This window comes from Cupressus sempervirens, chromosome 6 (genome assembly GCF_028749045.1).
Source record: "Cupressus sempervirens isolate cs-2001-9-10 chromosome 6, ASM2874904v1, whole genome shotgun sequence".
NCBI lineage: Eukaryota > Viridiplantae > Streptophyta > Pinopsida > Cupressales > Cupressaceae > Cupressus > Cupressus sempervirens.
In genome coordinates this window covers 240,172,422-240,191,274 of record NC_143123.1, presented here as the reverse complement: position 1 = coordinate 240,191,274, position 18,853 = coordinate 240,172,422, and the positions used below count along the sequence as shown (strand labels likewise).

General features: G+C 39.5%; 1 protein-coding gene across 4 annotated transcripts in view; it reads left to right on the top strand.

The window, feature by feature from the left end:
- The window catches only part of LOC149552143 (vacuolar protein sorting-associated protein, putative (DUF1162)), a 336,370-nt gene that overhangs the window by 255,580 nt on the left and 61,937 nt on the right, over positions 1-18,853 (top strand). For all 4 annotated transcript variants that reach the window (XR_016352867.1, XR_016352866.1, XM_089787620.1 and 1 more), the window contains exons 23-24: positions 6,908-7,004; positions 7,141-7,445. Coding sequence is in view for 2 of the 4 variants with exons in the window: in XM_089787620.1 (XP_089643746.1) it covers positions 6,908-7,004; positions 7,141-7,445 (402 nt within the window). In the remaining 2 variants the exon portion in view is untranslated. The remainder of the gene's footprint in view (positions 1-6,907; positions 7,005-7,140; positions 7,446-18,853) is intronic.

Here is an 18,853-nt window from a genome sequence, read left to right as displayed (position 1 = left end):
ATTTTTCTTGCACAACTCCCATGCAAATAAGTCCCCTTGAGCTTTCTTAAACAACTCAATCTCACGCACTACAATTGTTCTAACTCTTGAATCAGGTGACATTTTCTCTACAACATCATAGAAGCCACTCCACACCTCATCATCAGCCTTGAAATGTGGGTTGAATTGGTATGCTAGATTAAGTAAGTAGGCCGTTGCATGTATAGGCCTATGAAGTAGATTGTGCCAACGTCTATCAATGACATCCCATATAGGCCCATACCTATCTTGATTTCTTGCAAAAAAAGATCAAATGACCTCTTTCACCCCATCCATGCCCTCATAAATATAGCCCATTGAGGACTTCTCTCCATCAGTAGTTCGTAGGAGAACAATAAGTGGCTTTACGAACTAAAATCATTACGAAAGTTGGAAGAGAAAGTTAGAAACAATCAGCTTTAAGTTTTTTCTTTAAAAAATGAACAATAATTTATAACATAATTTCATAAACAAAAAAAGTTGAAATGGGGACAAAATGGAAAATTATCGTCACAATATCAACAGTCGGTGTCCAAAAGGAAGCCTCATAAAAAACGTGATCATCTGCATCAATCCCTGCAGTGGTCTTTGCATATGATGATGCAATCCACTCCTCACTAACAAACATGTGTCTTAAAATGCCCTTTGAATCAAGCAAAGATTTCAATGTGAGAAAATTGGTTGCAAATCTAGTGACCCCTGGACGAGAACTCCTTTTAGTCATGAGGTTGAGGACCCATGTATGATTATATATGAATTTGAATACACTCCTTCCTTGCTCTATAATTGTTTTTATCCAAGGGAGTTTACCAAGATCCTCTAACATGAGGTCAATGCAGTGAGCAGCATAAGGGGTCTAAAATATATGAGGGTGCCTCTCCATAAGAACCTTTCCTACAACAACATAATTTTCTGCATTATCTGTAACTATCTATGTACACCACATTGTCCTCACCCATGTCTTTTATCACTTCATCCATTACCTCACAAAAATATTCAACATTCTTTGTTTTTCCTAAGGCATCAATTGATTTCAAAAAAACCATGGCACTTGAAAAAAAAGAAACAAATTAGTTTAATGTTCAATGATGAATCATAATTTATAAACTTAATCACTTAAGTACAATTTATGATGAGGAGACAAGAAAGTTGAGGAATGTTCTACTCCTATCAGTCCGACCATCAGTCATGATGGTGCAACCCTTCGTCTTCCACACCTCACGCTGCTCTAGATTGCACCTTTTACATCAGCCACCCTTTGGGTCAAAATAGGCCCTCCTAGCTCGTCAACACTAGGGGCTTTCAACCCGGACTACAAATAGTAACAACATCGATTGCAATTTGCCAATAAGGGGACCTAAAAAAAATTAAACAAAATTTAAAGTTAAACAAATTGGTATATTATAATTAAAGTTGAAAACAAAATACAAATTAAAATAAACAAAATAAGCATATTATTGTCTCTTGAAAGTTGAAACTTGAAAGCAAGAGAAGTGAGACATAAATTAAAATTTAAATAAATAAGTACCTTGCTGCATTGAATGAAATGTTGTTGTAGATGAAGAAGTCTCCAAGCGCCAATTTTGCATCATCATGTTTCTCCTTATTCCAACCCATGCTCTCAAGCGATGGTTGTGCACCTGGAGCCATGTGTGGAACAAATATGGAATCAAGTGTTGATTTTTGCTTATGAATGCGAGGCCCAATGGTCACACTCGTAGCAATAGTAGCCTTCATAGGTGGAGTAGGGGGATAACGGAGAGCGAAAACTAGAAGATCTCTATTGGGCTAGTTATGCCATTTCTTCTTGTTGCTTCTTTTTCAATTCTTTTTTTTCTATTTTTTCCTCTAGAAGAGTTTGCATGTCTCACATAACATCTTGGAATACATCTTTGCATTTTTTAGCATCATGCCTAGGTATATGTGCTAGGTGATACTTCAATCTATTTATGCCTCCCCCGTTATATACTACACCGCAATGCCAACATATAACAACTCCCTTTTTGTGGCCTAGGATGGCATGTTTCCAAGCCCTATCCTTTGCTATTGCAGTTGGGTCTACATCAGAGTTAAATGCAACCCTAGTTCCACTTCCAGAAGGCTCACCCTGAGGCATGATGTCAATATGTTTGCTACTGCAATATGAATATACTATAAATAGAAAAAAGTTAGCAGCAAATCAGAGTTATATACTTTAGGGCCTTCTTAATTTGTCATCAAGATAAATTAGAATAAATCTAAATTCTAAATAGTAGATAGTAGAAGTAGAGACTTAAACAAATGTAAACAAAATGGAAAGTAAAAAATGTGAATGCAACTTGAACTTGTTGCTTACCTCTTCAAATTTGCACAAAGTCAAACAATGGAAATGCAAGTAAGTTTGTAGAAGCCTCCTCCAAATGCTTCCTTAAGCTCCTCACAATGCTTAAGTGTAAGCTACAAAGTTGCACAAACCATCAGCAATCGATATGGGAGAGCCAACCAGTTTGCTAATTTCTCTCTCAAAACCCTAATAATCTTCTCTAACTCTTTCCTCTCTATCACAAGCATAACAAAATGGTGGAATGACCTTTTTAGGTCAAATGGATGTTATAACAACTGGAAATTTGCAACTTAAGTCCTTGTACATTTAGAAAAATTCACTTTATTATGTTTGCTTCTGGTGAGAGTCCTGGGCTTGAGACTCGATGAGTTTGGCGAGTCCACATGGACTCTACCAAGACTCGACCGAGTTTGATTCTAGAGGCCAATTGCCTTGGAAAGTCTGCCTCTGCCTCAGACTCGCAGAGTCCTGCTCAGACACGCAAAGTCTCGGAACACTGCATTTAATAATGCACTCATCATATTAAATGTTGTTTGATGTTTCATTAGCATAGGTACTATTTCTTTTTTAACCCCATCTAATATGATTTGCATGGCTTTTTTGTTTCCTTTAATCCAGATAGTTTTATGAGGATCGGCATCAGGTCGGTTGGATTCTTTATCAACAAATTGTATTACATCATTGTCTTCAATAATCATCATAATTCTAATTTTCCAAGCAACGAAGTGTTCTTTTCCATCAAACCTATCTTCGGGTCTGATTGTGCTAGCCATTGAAGGTAGATTGTGCTAGCCATTGAAGGTAGAAGGAGTTGCTAGATATTTTAAATCTGATTGTCAATTTGTAGAGCCTAGGTTCGACGACCAGAGCTTTGATACCATATAAAGTTTTTGCTAATTCTGAACAACCAAACTGATATAATGCCTTTCTCTACTTGCTGAAGATGATCTTGAATGTATCAGACCTATATAAGAACTGTTATCTAGAGTATAATAATTATTTTGCAAAATGTTTTATACTTGCTACAAATCGGATAGGGCAGTAATGCTAAAGGAGTAGACCATATAATTTATCGTGTGTCCTTTATCCACATTATTAACCCTTATTTATAAGGCAATCAAGAGGCATGTCCTTAGAAAGGAAATGACTCTTACCAAGTTGGCCCTCTATAAACTCTCAATTTATCTTGCCAAGATCGACGTCTAAAGGAGATTATGATTAGTTAGTAAATGTACTAACTAAACCATGCAAAATAGAACATAATAAGTGCCCCATTAAAGACACCGATTAGGTCCTATAAATAATGTATTTAAGAGACCGATCCTTTCTATGGATCTCCATACTTTACTAGATTTGATGATGTGTAATTTAGACCAAGTCATGATTATTAGAGTTATATGGAATTAACAAGCTGGAGGTCGATTTTCCCCTTGGAAGCTATTGAAGATGAGTGAAATTCTTTAAGGGATTGAATTTATCCCTATTTGGATCAAATTTTGCCACTTGGGTGAATGAAAAGTAACAATGAATAATCCCAATGAGGTTTAAATTGAACTCTTAGAAAAGAAATCTTCATAGAAAATATACAAAGCATAATAAGCCAACAAGTCTTAGTTAGTTTTCAATTTAATTGCGTATGTGAAAGTCATATGACTATCTTCCGAAGACTTAAGTCTACCAGTGAGAAATATTGCAACATACTAGATTGTAGCCAAAGTGTCAACTCAAGGTATTTGATAAGTGTTCAAAAAAACTTGATGTCAAAAGGAAGGGATGGTTGCAAGGAATTGAACAAATGAAGGGGAAACACATCTTTAAGTTCAAGGACAAGAATAGCAATGAAGGACGACTAGCCAAAAGTGATCAAGCTTAAAGGACAACACTTCAAGATAATGCACAAAAGTAGATAAGGAAAGATGGATTCAAGAAAGCAATTGCAACAAGGATAATTCCTCAACAATGCAAATGGAACTTGATATATTCAAGAGAGAGACTTAGAGGATTCAAGATCAAGCCTTCATCAGGCAAGAACGTGGATGAGTCCAGATTTAAAAAAAGGAGTCCATGGACAAGTTCAAGTTCAAATTCAAGGACACTCATGTGTCCCTATGTAAGGAAATTCTCCTCTTGATTAAGTGCTTGAAGGATGACGATTGTCTTATAGGACAATCAGCTTGTCCTTATTCACGTTAATTTTGCATAAGGATCAAGTAGGATTCAATTCATGGACAAGATCATAGGAACTCTAGTTTGTCCTTGTGATGGATTGAGGCTAAAGAATCCCAAGTGAAGGGGGTAATAGAAGGTAGCAAGGATGTCCCAAACAATGGGAGAGGAAAGCTTCACCACATGAGGATGATTAAAGCTAAGGAGTAGCAAGTCTACAAATGAAAAAGGATTATCATCATAAAAGTTCAAGGACATGAAGCTTTACAAGTCCATGATCAATAAAGGGAAACCCACCACTTCAAGAAAATTGAGATATCAATAACAAGTTCGAGAAAACATTCAATGAGAGAATTTTCTAAAGAAAGAGGATGAAGGATTGAAACAAGGATCAAAGGTGAGCAAGATGAGGTGGTATCTAGTCATCATTCAACCAATCATATAGCTCCAAGTTTGGCATGCCCAAGATCATCCATTCAAAGGTGGACATGCAAAACACATTATTTTCTCATTGGTTCATCCTCGGGGGGATATGGAATGTAATTTTCTCACTGGCCCATATATTGGGGCCTCATTATCATTGGATGAACATTTAATGTTTGTAGAAACCCTAGTTTTGGTTTTGTATGAGTTAATTTGGGTCATTGGTTTTGAATTGATCGTGGTCATTCATTGTAGTTGGGTCTGCTAAATAAACCCCAGTCCTCTCATTTGTAAGGGAAATTGTTGCTAATATATTGTAAAACGCACTTTATTGTTCATTGTTGTGTTTTGCATAGTGAATGATCGTGATATTTTTGGAGTATTGTATGGTGATGTATATTCCTCACTTAGAATAGATTTGACTTCAAGTATTTAGTTAGAATTTTCTTTTAGTAATTTTGAATTGGGGGAGAGGGGATAAGAGATATTGTGAATGCAACCTTTCTTGGCTCGATCATAGAACAACCCACTAGCTACTTTTGGGTTGTGAAACCTTTTCATACAAGGTTATAGGAAACAAGACCCACCTTCTCCTAGCACATGTAATGGTGTACCCAATATGAGTACAAGTACGAAATGCCAAAATTGGCCTAGATACTGTTTTTGTTTGTACCCAAAATTTAGGGTTTATTTATTTATATTGTTCTCCATTGTTATTTTATAGATTAATATTTATAATTTTATTTATATCATTATGCAACACTTTTAGCAAGATTTTTAATATAAAATTTTATATATATATATATATATATATATATATATATGCCAATTTTTTAAAAATAGTTAAGTAAAATCAAACTTACATTTAAATTAAAAATAAAAGTAATTAGAATATAGTATAATTCAACAATTAATTATAGTTAAATATTTCAACATTTCAATCTGACTATAAAATTAGAGTTTTATATTTAATATATTAAGTTGTTAACAATGATTAAATATAACTAAAATATAGATGTGTATATATATGTATGTGTATGTGTGTAATTAGCATATCCATCTGTATACATATTAGGGTGTCTTAAAAATAGCCATATCCATATGCATGCAACTTTGTTTGTATATTTCCTAGTGGTTCAGTTAAAAAAGTGCATTAAAAACCAATACATTTCCAAGTCATTGTGAAGCTTAAGACTATATATTATTTCTATCTTACTCTTCTCATCCAGCATGATCTGTAAAAATAAGATTGGAGAATAAATGAACATATTTAGATCTAGAAGGAGAGTTCTTTGCACGAGCTTATGCAACCTTTATTTAATAGAAATATCGGTTTCTGAATTAACAAGAGAAAACTATGTATTATCCGAGTTAAAGTACTTTAGGTAGGATATAATGTCAGAGTAGAAGTAGATGTGTGGAGAGATGCTGTTTTATGTTCAATCGGTATGGCTTCCCATATAGGAGCTAAATCATCCATTTTCTACTCATCTCTTCTTAAGATATTGTTCTCTCCCAGCTTAGCAAATTTCTAGATTGTCCAAGTGTCATGATGAATTCCAACCTTTTCATTTTTGGGGTTCTGGATCACATAATCCAACTACCATAAACAGAAAAAAAAAAATCCATTGATAGCATAAAATCTTTAGTTTTATTATGGAGTCATTTAAACCTTATTCTATTCCCTTTTTCTGTGTCATCTTTTGAAATTTGAACTACTTCGGTACAAAAAAAAATTGCAATTTTCAAATTAACTTCATACAGTTTCCTGTTATTCAGATTCCAGAATGATGAATTTCATGGTATGTGTAATTTGTTTAGCTCCTTGTTTATCTGGATTATTTTGGTCCCACTGCATTCCCTTTAGTTTGGTAAGTGGTAGTGTACAGATGTTAATTGTTTTTAATTTGCAGAGGTGGTAGCTTTTGGCATGAAAGTTTCACTGGTGTTTGAATCGACATGTTTGGAAATTTTCAGGACTTGACAGAGGAGGATACTTTGAATGCTGGTGCTACTGTAGGTTATGTTTGGGATGACCTCTCTTTAAACCATGAGCTCATTGTACAAGTGGCAGGTAATTTCTTTTCCTTGTTTAAGACCAATCTAGGGCTCTTCGTATCTGTTTTTCCTTTCTTTGGTGGGTTAGCAGTTGAAGTAGGTGTCTCATTGTTTGATGCCCTTGTCTTGACTCTGTTGGTTTGCATTTTCAGGCACACAGTTCAATCGTGCAATAAGCTTAGATAAGTTATGCACATGGAAACCTTTCCATAAGATACAAAATAAAGGACTCAGCTTGACTCTTTCATCTTGCAATGGCGATGACATATCAGATGAAGTGGATTTGTCAAAAGTGGGATATGAAGTATACGCAGATGGACCAATCAGAATCTTACAGATTTCGGAAACTGACACTCAGAAAAGAAGAGAACGGAGAAGTAATAACCAAATTCTTAATGCCAATGCTTATTGTAAGGTTTCGTATATAGGAATCAGCTTACTGGAGGAAGGAACAGAGGTTAGTCTGCTCCCTATGGGGCTATAGCACTTTGGATGTATGTCTTTCTCAAGAAAAAGTTATATTTCATATTTAGTAGCAAAAAAAATGCTCCTTTAAAGTTGTCTTACTTGTGACAATGTATATTTTGATTTGTTTCTAATAGGTCACTGAAATATCCCAAATGTATATTTGCTCTACTACTGCTATGGAGTTAGACAGAAGTTGCAGAAGAATGTTGTTTCTTTTTGTATTTTTCAGAATATAGGTATTACAATGAATAGATAGTAGTAACTGATAAAATAGAAGTGATAGAAATCACATGCAGCAATACATACTAATCTGGAAATGATTCTAAAACCGTACCAGCAAAGTCTAATTTATTTCAAAATAAATTAGCTATCTATAGCTATCTATAGTGAAGATTCCGATTCCCCACCGCATGCCCTATTGATTCTTAGGCCCGCCCTCGTTTCATATGTGTGCTAGTTACTCCTGGCTAGGTGCCATACCTATCCCAATCCCATAGAGTGTATTATCTATATAGTCGGTAGTCTTCTGGCAGAGCATATAGATAATGGGAGCCCGGAAGATGGGAGATGGCTCGATGATGCTTAGCTTTAATGATGATGGAGCTACCGGCTTTACCACCCATCCCCATGAACAGCTGTTCAGACACCAGCTGAAAATGATAACCAGCTACAACCAAACAAGTTCAAATGATAAAGCCCAAGTTGTTGCAATAAAACAATTCCAGTCTGCTGCAAATAAACACTCCAAAATTCCTCATGTGACCTGCTATAAAGAAACGCTAGGCTGAACCAAAGTGACTACCTTCCCTAAAAATCCATTGCCTGCAAAGTGTAACTGCAACACTAGAAATCGATACCCTGCCTTGATCAAATTGTATGCATAAGAACCTTTAAATCTGATCTTGTTGAGGGCTACATCCCAACAAATATGCTCTCAGCACTAGGGTTTGTGTCCCAGGTAAGGAATGCTCTTCCAAAGCAATGGCGTCCAAAATAACAAAAGATAATCACCTTTAGGTTGCCATCTCCTTATATCCCCTCTCCAAGGCAATTGAACCCTAAAAGAACCCTAAAGTGGATTTCATTTGAACTTTATAATATAACATTATTTCTCCAATAAAGGCATCCAAATAGAGAGAAATCATTACTTTATTAATGACAAATAGCTCCAAGCATCAAATAAGTCCTGGCAAGTGATAATCAAATAGTAGAGACTGCGCTCTTTCCAACGAGCTATCACACATAGACAAATCGATCCAAATGTAGCTAGAAAACTCCTTATTGTTCCAAAATGGCTAAACACTTGGCCTTATTTAAATTATTAAAATACTAACTTAGGACAATATTAAAATATATTAAAATATTTTCCAAGTAGCCAAAGAACAACCCAAACACCTCGAAAACATGAAACTGAGTTTGTCACCTACTTGTGACTAATGCCGGACAACTTGGGCCAACTGCCAATCTCACCCTCAAATCTAGGGATACTCTTAAAAACTAGGGAACACACCCAAATCTCCTAAAATTGAGACCAGGGGGTGATCTCATGGAAGCTCAACTTTGGAAAATGTCACAACCTCCTACTACAAGCTAGGAATCTCCTCCTACAATCAAGGAACTGCCTCCTAGAAAGTACGAGATTGAGTTTGTCACTCTAAAACTGAGTACTAATGAATCTCCTCTATTGCGTGCATCTTTAGAGTCTGTCAGTGAAGTGGGAGTTCTTCCTAAAAATTAGGAGATGCATCCAAGGTCTCCAAAATGTCCCTAGTGGTCTCTCAAAGCCTTCTAGACAACTCCCAATTAGTCCCCTAAATAAGGGATCCCTCCAAGATTTTAGAAACCTATTGTTGATTGCCCAAACAAGCCTGAAAAGCTCATGTCTAGGTCTATATGCCCTATATGAGTCCCCTACACACTTTATTGGCCTATGGGAACTCCAGTATTAGGCCAATCCATGAACAAATGTTTGTCATCCTAGAAAAGGGACATTACAAATCCTCCCTTCTCGGAGATTGCTTGTCCTCAAGCAATTTGCATCTACATACTGAAAACCATTTGTTGAATTCTCATATCAATTTGGAAAACACTACACCCAATTGCTGCTTTACTCTGATATAAACATCAAAATCTTCTAAGTGTAGCATCTCACCATGAATCCACTAGAAGAATATATTATACATGTCAATTCCTGAATTCCAAACCAATTTCAAAAAAAATGCAACATATTCATATGGCACCCATTTGAATAGATGTGCAAACCCATATTGCCAATGCCTTTCCGTAAGGTCCCTACTAACAATCCTTGATCTTGATGCAATCTGGGGAAATTGACAAGATAACATGCTCAACCATAGCATGCGACCCTCCATATCTCTCAAACATACAACCAACTATTATATTTTGACAAAAATGCCCAAACACTCTAAACCATGAAGCAATGTATGGAAGTCTATGTAAAGTGATGTTTCTCGAAAATCAAAACCTAGGTCCCATAATCAAACATATGTCGTACTCTGTGTGATGTAAAAGAACTTCATATTATCACCATCACTATCAAGTAACCCTCTGTGTATGTAGGACACCATGACAGCATAACTATGGGTGAGTAATATCTTGCATGCTCAAAAACTATCAACAATGGCCACCCTGTCTCACTGTTATAACTCTGATCAGCAACACAAGTGATATCAAACATGCTATCAAACCGGCACTCATTGAAAGAGTGGGTTATCTAAAATCAAATTGGCACTCATCTCGGAAATGGGGTTATCAACAATGACTGAATGTATGTCATCAACTTCTTCAAGACTATAGGCAACAAACTCATGAGAGTGGGAAGTAAAATTGTTGCTATCCAAACTCAGAATTTTGGAATCCTCCTCTATACCTTCTTTGGAATCATCTTGTATATCCTTAGTATTAATGGAACTACTGATATCATTGGATAATGTATCATCAAGTGGATCCTCTTCCTCATTCACCTCATGAATATGTTGTCTATTTGAACGGGTTGTTTTTGATTAGATAAACAGGTTTTACAGGGATCCTGAAACTCGAGAGTTAATACAAATCAAGCTGAAAATAAGCATTAGAAGCCTAACCACAAAAGAAACAAGTCTAAAGGCTGAAGTAGCACAAGGCCCAACCAAATAAACAAAGGCCAAAGAAAAGGCCAAACCAAAATGACAAAACGGAACAGCCAAAAGCCAAAACGAAAAGCCAGCAAAAAAGGAAAATAACAGGAACTACTCCTCGATCTTTCTTTCCAGCTCCTGCATGACCTGTGCAGCCTCCTGAGCCATCTTGTTCTCCTCGGCCTCCTGCTGGTGAGTCCTGAGATCTTCCTGGTCCAGAGTAGAAAAGGTGATATCAGTGGTATTGTCTTCATCGGATTTGGCTTTACCCTTGTCTTTTCCTTCCACATCCCCCTGCATGCCTCTATCTTTAAGCCACTCAGTTAAAGATAAAATGTTGTTATTGATCGAGTTGAGCAGTGAGATCGTTTGGCTCGACAGATTGCGATTATAATTTTCGAGATTGTGGATCCTCCTTTCTGCCAGGCTATGCCTATCATCATAATTTGTCCCTTTCTCCAGGCCGTTAAGATTCTTGGCTCCTTCCATTTGAACCACCTTCTCCTTAACCTCCTCTAGCTCGTGAAAAAGCCACTTGATTGACTTGAAATTATCAACCATGCTGTTGCGGGCATTGTTCAATAGGTTCATCCCCGTTTCCCTAGCATTATCAGAGATAGTCACTATCGCAGGGTTAATGAGCTCTTCAAGACGCGATTCCTCTTGATTGTCCACCAGGATCTGGGGGTTCATCACTTCCCTGAAAATACCCATTTTCGAGGTCCTCACATTAAAATTTCTCCATGCTTTCCTCCTATCTTTGGCCAGCACCTCGCCACTCTCAGCTCCAAAACTATCCTGAGTCTACACCTCCGGATGGGCCTTGGGATGGACAGGGGAGAGAGGGATCGGGGAAGAGTCCAGGTCCTGCTGCAACCTCTCATCCTCCATGCCCACCCTCTTGTGTTTCTTCCCACTCTGGGAATCCATTTTTTCCTCTTGCCTTTCCTTTTCCTCCTCTTCAGACTCTATCGCCTCCTCTTCATCACAGGTGTCCTGTTCCTCCTTCTCAGTCTTCTTCTGACCATGATCTCTAGGGATAATTCTTCTAGGGATGATGGGGGAGGGAGACTTCTTAACATTTGGTGAAGCTTTTTTACCCGCGAAGGTAAGCCCTCCTTCCTCAGAACTAATGCTCTGAATATCATCCAAGTCAGAGGAATAGCTAGAGCTATCGATTTCCTCATTCCTAGCCTGCGACGGGATGTTACTAATCATCTGAGCCTTGAAGTGCTCATAGATGAGTAGTAATAGCCCCTCATGCAAAGCAGGGTTTGCAGAGGGTTTCATTTTGAAGCTTGATACTGTCGTCGGTAGAAACTGTGTCAGTCGACTTGATTGTCGTCGGTGTTTTTTCTTTGTAGCCGACGTCGTCGGTAAAGATTTTGTAGCCGACAGGTAAATAGTTTGTAGCGGACATAATGTTTGTGGCCGACGGACTCCTTCGAGAAGGTTCGGCAGATAGTATTTATACCCTGTCTGGGATCATTGTAAATGATTCATCTTATGAAGCATAATGTAATGTTCTGGCATATGCGAATAATCTAAGGAGTTTTTCTGTTCGTGTTCATTATCTGTGTGCATTTCTTAATTAACCTATGCGGTAAACATTTGGCGCCGTTGCCCTATGAACTTGGAAGGTGGGAGGAATGAAGATTAATGCCAAATCAGCTTAACAAGGATCGAAATAAGGTCAAGGGAAAAGATGGAATCCATACTGCACAAGAAAAATTAATTCTGGCATAGCAAGCCGAACACTGAAGGAGATTCCAGAAGATTGCCAATGGAAACCAGAGCACGGAAGACTTGTTGGAGGAAACTCGGCAGCGGTTGGAATTGTTGGAAGAAGCATGGGAGGAGTTTTTGAATTTGTGTTCACCGAGGGAAGAGAATCCAGTTAAAAGAGCATCGACTCGCACGGCTCAGAGTGCCGACGGAGCAAGAGCGTGGAGTGAACTCTTCGTCCGAGAAATACTTCCATAGGGGACAACTTCAGAACACCCTTCGTCACCAAGGTTCGCAGCTGTTGAGTCTGACGGTGTGGGAAAACAGTCTGCCACTTCCGCAGGGGACAACTTCAGAACACCCTTCTTCACCAAGGTTCGCAGCTGTTGAGTCTGACAATGTGGGAAAACAGTCCGCTAGTGTGCGAAAATAGTCTGCCGGTGTGGGAGAACAGTCCATAGGTGTGGGAGTGCAGACCGCCGATATGGGAGTGCAATTTGCCGGTGTGGGAGACCAGTTCGCCGGTGTGGGAGTGCAGACCACCGGTGTGGGAGTGAAGAGCGCCAGTGTTGTAGGATTGAGCAACGCCTGTTTACAAAAACCAATTGTGATGGCGGGACCAAAAGAAAAACTACTGAAGTTTGATGGCAATGGTATGGCTGATCCCATTCGACACTGCAAAACATGTGAAACGATCTGGAGGGCAAATGGGATCACTGATGAAGACGACTGGATGAGACAATTTCCGGCCACCCTACGGGGAGTGGCAATTGACTGGTTTACTAGTACAGATCCACAGAAGCTAGACAGTTGGAATAACATTAAAAAGGAGTTTCTTGTAGAATTTCAGCGGTTGCGCAATGATAATGAAATTGTTGGCGAGATCTTCAATACTAAGCAGGAGAAGAATGAAACTGTCCACGTCTATACCAGGAGATTAAAAGACTTGATAAACAAAATGGAAAATAAGCCAACGGACGGACTTCAAAAAAGATGGTTTGTGGAAGGTCTACACCTAAAGTTGCGGAAGAAAATGAAAATCGTGTTGCCGTCGTCATACACAGAAGCTTATAACAGAGCATTGAACTTGGAAAGCGAGCAGAAGACGAAGAAGAAGAAGACTAGCTCCTCTGATTCTAATGACGATGAGCCTTCCGAGAAAATAGCAGCGACGATGAAGGCAGTAGCAAGAAGGTCCGTGCCCTACAGAAGGACATGATCTGCATGATGGAGTTTAAAAATATGCAGAAGGAGACAAAGAGCAGTGAGCTGTGGTGCACAGAGTGAAACCGATGGCCATGCTAAAGGATCTTGTCCAAAGAACCAATTCTGCGATATTTGTCAAATCATGGGCCATTCAACAAAGGAATGTCCCTTTAACATGAAGACCAAAGGATCTCTGCAGGTACTTCTTACACAGGAGGCGTCTCCGTCAAGCAGTAGCGGAAACACCAATAATGCAGGTGCCACGTCAGGAGGATACAAGAATAATAACAGAAGGCAAAACAACAACAATGCGAACAATAACAATAATAATGGCAGCTTAATCCAGTATGATGCAAATGGACGATTGATTGTTCAATTTCGAACATGTAATTTGTGGGGTCATTTTGCGCGGGATTGTACAACGGCAAACACCGAAATTATTATGCAGATGGTGCAGACCCGGTGACCATGAAGATGCTAAGTGCCCAAAGTCTGGAGTAAATTTGATCACTGTCAGCACAGATGAAGAGGAGGTTCTGGCAATTATACGGAGGCAAGCGAAGGTGTACCTGGACCCTGCGGAAGAAAAGAGAAAACTGGGGGAAGCGCGGGCGGAAATTGAGTAGGCATCGTCCGCGGAGACATCTCAGTTAAAAGACATCACCAGCACCTTGGCAAGGAACTACGCAGAACAAAACATCGTATGGCAGATCTTACAAATGGAGGTACCGGTCAAGATAAGTGACCACCTTCTCACAATGCCCCAGTTACGGACGGCCATTCTGAATCATACACCATTTTCGAAAGCAACGGAGGACACAGGAAGGGACAGTAGGGAAGTGACGACAATAGACCCAATGCTGCTGGCACTCACAATTGGAAGGCATCCGACGGTTGTTGAGACGGGGATTTTGGGACATGTTCTGACAGACACAATTGTTGACGGAGGGTTCGGCATGAATGTGTTACTGGAGGATACTTGGAAGAAGTTGGGAAAGCCGACGTTGTGGCCACCTACATTCCAGTTGCTCACGACAGACTAGCATGGGATCAAACCGTTGGGAACCTTAAGGGCGCAACCCATAACTATTGGAACATAGGCATTTTTATTGGACTTCGTGGTCATTCCATTGAAAAGAAAAGGATATGGTGCTATTCTGGGACGGACTTGGTTGGTGCAAGAAAAAGTAAAACATAATTGGAAACGAAATACCCTATCGATGGAGCACGGAGGCAAAAGATTCATAATTGACCTGCACACACAAATGGTAGGTGAGGAGGTAGCATCGTCAGATTCAGAAGGTGAAGGCGAAAGTGACGACGAAGGAAAGAGGAGAATGGAACCGGACGAAGGAGTATTGACACTAGAAAGAGGATCCAATGACGATGACTTAGACTCGGTGAATGGCCTTTACCACTGGCAAATAGAAGACTACGAACTCTTTCCGAGTTGTAATATGCTAAGGGTCGACGAAGGTGAGAAAGAAGAGGAAAATGAGTGTCCGAAGGAATACAAAGAAGCAGATGACGCAAAGGAGGTTACGGTTGAAGAAGAGGACATAATTTACAAACTCAGAAAAAAAAAAAATTCCACCATCCGGTACACGGTGAACGGACCGCACACGAAGAAAAGAATGCATTGCACCATAAAATTACTTGAAGGGTGCCGACAGCAAGGAAATAAGCTAGATGCGCGACGACCGCAAGCACAGTGAGCGACGAAGGTGACACAGAACAGACATAAGGCGTGACATGAAAAACTCAACAGGTTTTAGCCGGGGCAGTTGGTACTCAAGAATGACGGTCGGAATGAAATCAAACAAGAAAGGTTTAAGGCAAGATGGGTTGAACCATATCAGATCCGGGAGGTCGGCGACAATTGAGTGATAAAGTTGAGGATGTTGGATAGAAAGAGGTACCTCACGCAGTCAACAGATCCTACCGTGCCAGGAAGATGCCATCGCCGTCACTGTCACAGAATGATTAGATGATTCTCTCGTCGTTGTCATTGCAGAACGGCAATGCCTCGAGGCAAAATTAAGGTGCTGCAATTTTTTAATTGTTAAAAAAAAGAAGAAAAAAAGTGTGGCTGTGTGTGCTGTGGGCACCTGTCCGCAGCCACTTGTCCGTGGGCATGTCCGAGGAAGGTTGCTCTGCGGGCATCTGTCTCGGGCAACCTCTGCGGGCACCTGTCCGCGGGAGACATTACTGGCGGCCGCAAGCTCGGTCTCCTTCGCTTATCTGATTCCCTTCCGCGGATTTAAGCGTGCCTTTCTGTGGGCTTTCTTCCGCGGACTTCTTCATCGGTTACCTGTAGAGGTTATTTTTCCCAGCAGACAGATTATTTTGGCGGCCAGACTTTGGTTTTAATACCACGTTTTTGCCTTTTTTCAACTGCGGCATCCATTTGTGTGATTTAAGCTCGTGGAAGGGGTTTCGATCTTTCAAATGTGGTGTGTTCGATGGAATAAATCTAGATCATGGTGTGACATTGGTGGGTTATTGGTCAGCTTCCCACGTTGAAGATGTGCCTTGCGGCTAGCTTTCTCTCTTCCGCGGATGGTTTTTTTTTGGGGGTGTTTGTGAGTTCGACGGGTTGCAGCACTTTTACCCTGAAGGACAAATTCAACACGGAGGAGTTAATATCAGTTTCATTGTTGAAAGGTACTCGGCAGGATAGGAAAGAGGCATAGCAACGGGCGAGTAGAGGAAGGAGCTAAAAAAAAAAAAAAAAAAAAAACGACGACAAATTCAAATTGTTCGGAATGAGTAGCAGATGATGTCAAAGGAAAATGACAAAAATAGTGTGTTCCATGCAGTTTTGTGTGGGTTTCAGAGTGCTAATTTGGTCTTGGCGGCGAGGGGCGCTACCCGAGGACCCCATGAGGGCGCTACCCCTCGACCCCCTTGGGGGCGTTGCCCCCTGGACCCCCAGTCGTTGCAGATATCAGTCGTGAAGTGTGACCAGTTGAGAAGACTTGAAGCTGCTGCAGGCATGGAGTGTCCGTGTACTAGAGGTACTAGGAGTAGGTGTTGGCCGAGAGGCTGTCTTGGTGGATGTGTAGAGAGCTCGGGAGGAGCTGATCATCCAGTTGTGTCAGAAGCAGATTTATCTTGTTGTAATCAGTCTCGTAATATATTTTGTAATTGTCGTCCGGAGACGACTTTTTCTTTTGGGGGGATGATGTCGTCAGTAGAAACTGTGTCAGCCGAATTGATTGTCGTCGGTGTTTTTGTATTTTGTAGCCAACGTTGTCGGTAAAGATTTTGTAGCCGACTGGTAAATAGTTTGTAGCAGACATAATGTTTGTGGCCGACAGACTCCTTCGGGAAGGTTCGACGGATAGTATTAATACCCCGTATGGGATCATTGTAAATGATTTATCTTATGAAGCATAATGTAATGTTCTGGCATATGCGAATAATCTAAGGAGTTTTGCTGTTCGTGTTCATTATCTGTGTGCATTTCTTAATTAACCTATGCAGTAAATAGACACCGCCTTACTCATAGAATTCAACAAATAGAAAGGGAAAGAAACTTTGCTATCATGACGAAAATGGTTCATAAGAACAAAATGGTGGGTGCGAACACGATCAAACCTAGGGTCAAGAGTAATGTACTCATGACAACGCGCAGAACATACCTCCAAATCTTCGTTATAGACTCCAGATCATAAAACATATCACTTTTTCTCAGGGCATTTAGCTCCTTAGGATTGTTGGCAAAGTCATTCATAACACTAGCTGAAAGCTTTTTATCCCTAAAGAACTTAAAGCCCACCATTGGAATCTCCGTCACAGCCGAGATCACCTCCTCCATAATCAGAAAAGCTATCCCATTCACCTTGACTCTACCATCCTTCCACGAATTGATCATGCTGTCAATCACATTTTGGTTGTAGCCATGCAGCTTCGTGATATACCTTGAAATCCCGCCCTGAACTAGCTGCTCCCAAACTTTCTCCCTGCTTGTTGTTGCAAAAGGCAGGTTTTCTGATTTTGTAGGTAAAACATGGATTAAAATCAACTCCCTACTCAGTTCTTCAATCTGATTTTTTGCCATGAGGAGAGCTACTTGAGAATTTCTCAAAGTTTCTCTAACTTTGTTGTCTGAACGGGTTGTTGCAAGAGGTAGGTTTTCTAATTTTGTAGTTAAAACATGGATTAAAATCAACTCCTTACTTAGTTCTTCAATCTGATTTTTTGCCATGAGGAGAGCTGCTTCAGAATTTCTCAAAGTTTCTCTAACTTTTACAAGTTTTGAAATAAGCTGATGAATCTCCTCTTCTTTCCCCCTCAAAGCAATATAGTGAATAATACCAAGGTCAAGAAGATGATCTCTATTTGAAAGTAGGTTTAAGTAATTATTCTTCATTGCCTCCATGGCTGTCTTAAGCACATGCAAATCAGAGATTGATGAAGCCATTCTTCATTGCCTCCATGACTGTCTTAAGCACATGCAAATCAGAGATTGATGAAGCCTCTTCTTTACATTTGTCTTCCCTCAAGTTGGATCTTCCAAATGTAGCTCTCTACTAACTTGTGGGAACTATCAAAATGTGACAAGGCTGCAATGACCTTTTCTTCACCAACCTTTAGTTGGCTCTCCAAAACAAGCTTATGAACATGTGTAAATCTATAAGAAAAGGACGTGGACTGCCATTGAAGAGCAGGGCTCTCTTCAATATCCTCTTTTGATTCCCCTCCAAGATCTTCATCTGGTAATTCCTCTTGCTAGTTGTTGTTGGTCGTTGTTTCCTTTGTTGACTTATCTTCTTTCCCAAGACTTTGTTTTCTATCCTTTGATTCTTCTTTCCTTCCTTGCTGCTGATATGAACTTTTGGATACCAAATCATCCTTGGCATCTAATATACCCATAAATTGTGTGAATGCAAGCATGTCTTGTATTTCCTTAGGAAGAGAACGATACTGATGGTAGCCGCTCATTATTGCATCCTTGAAAGCCTTAGCACGAGTCATCTTACTTGTACATGTTGACGGAGGTGAAAGCTTAGAGCACCCATTTTTAATTCTAGCCATGGTATTGACCTGCAATTAACCCAACAGGTTGGTAGGTTCGAGGCTCTGATACCACTGAAATATCCCAAATGGATATTTGCTCCAATGCTGCTATAAAGTTTAATTATATAAATTATATTTTTCTATAGATTTTTCTTTGATCTTATAGAGCTCGACAGAAGCTGCAGAAGAATGTTGTTTCTTTTTGTATTTTTCAAAAATATAGGTATTACAATGAATAAATAGTAGTAACTAATAAAATAGAAGTGACAGAAATCATATACAACAATACATACTAATTTGGAAATGA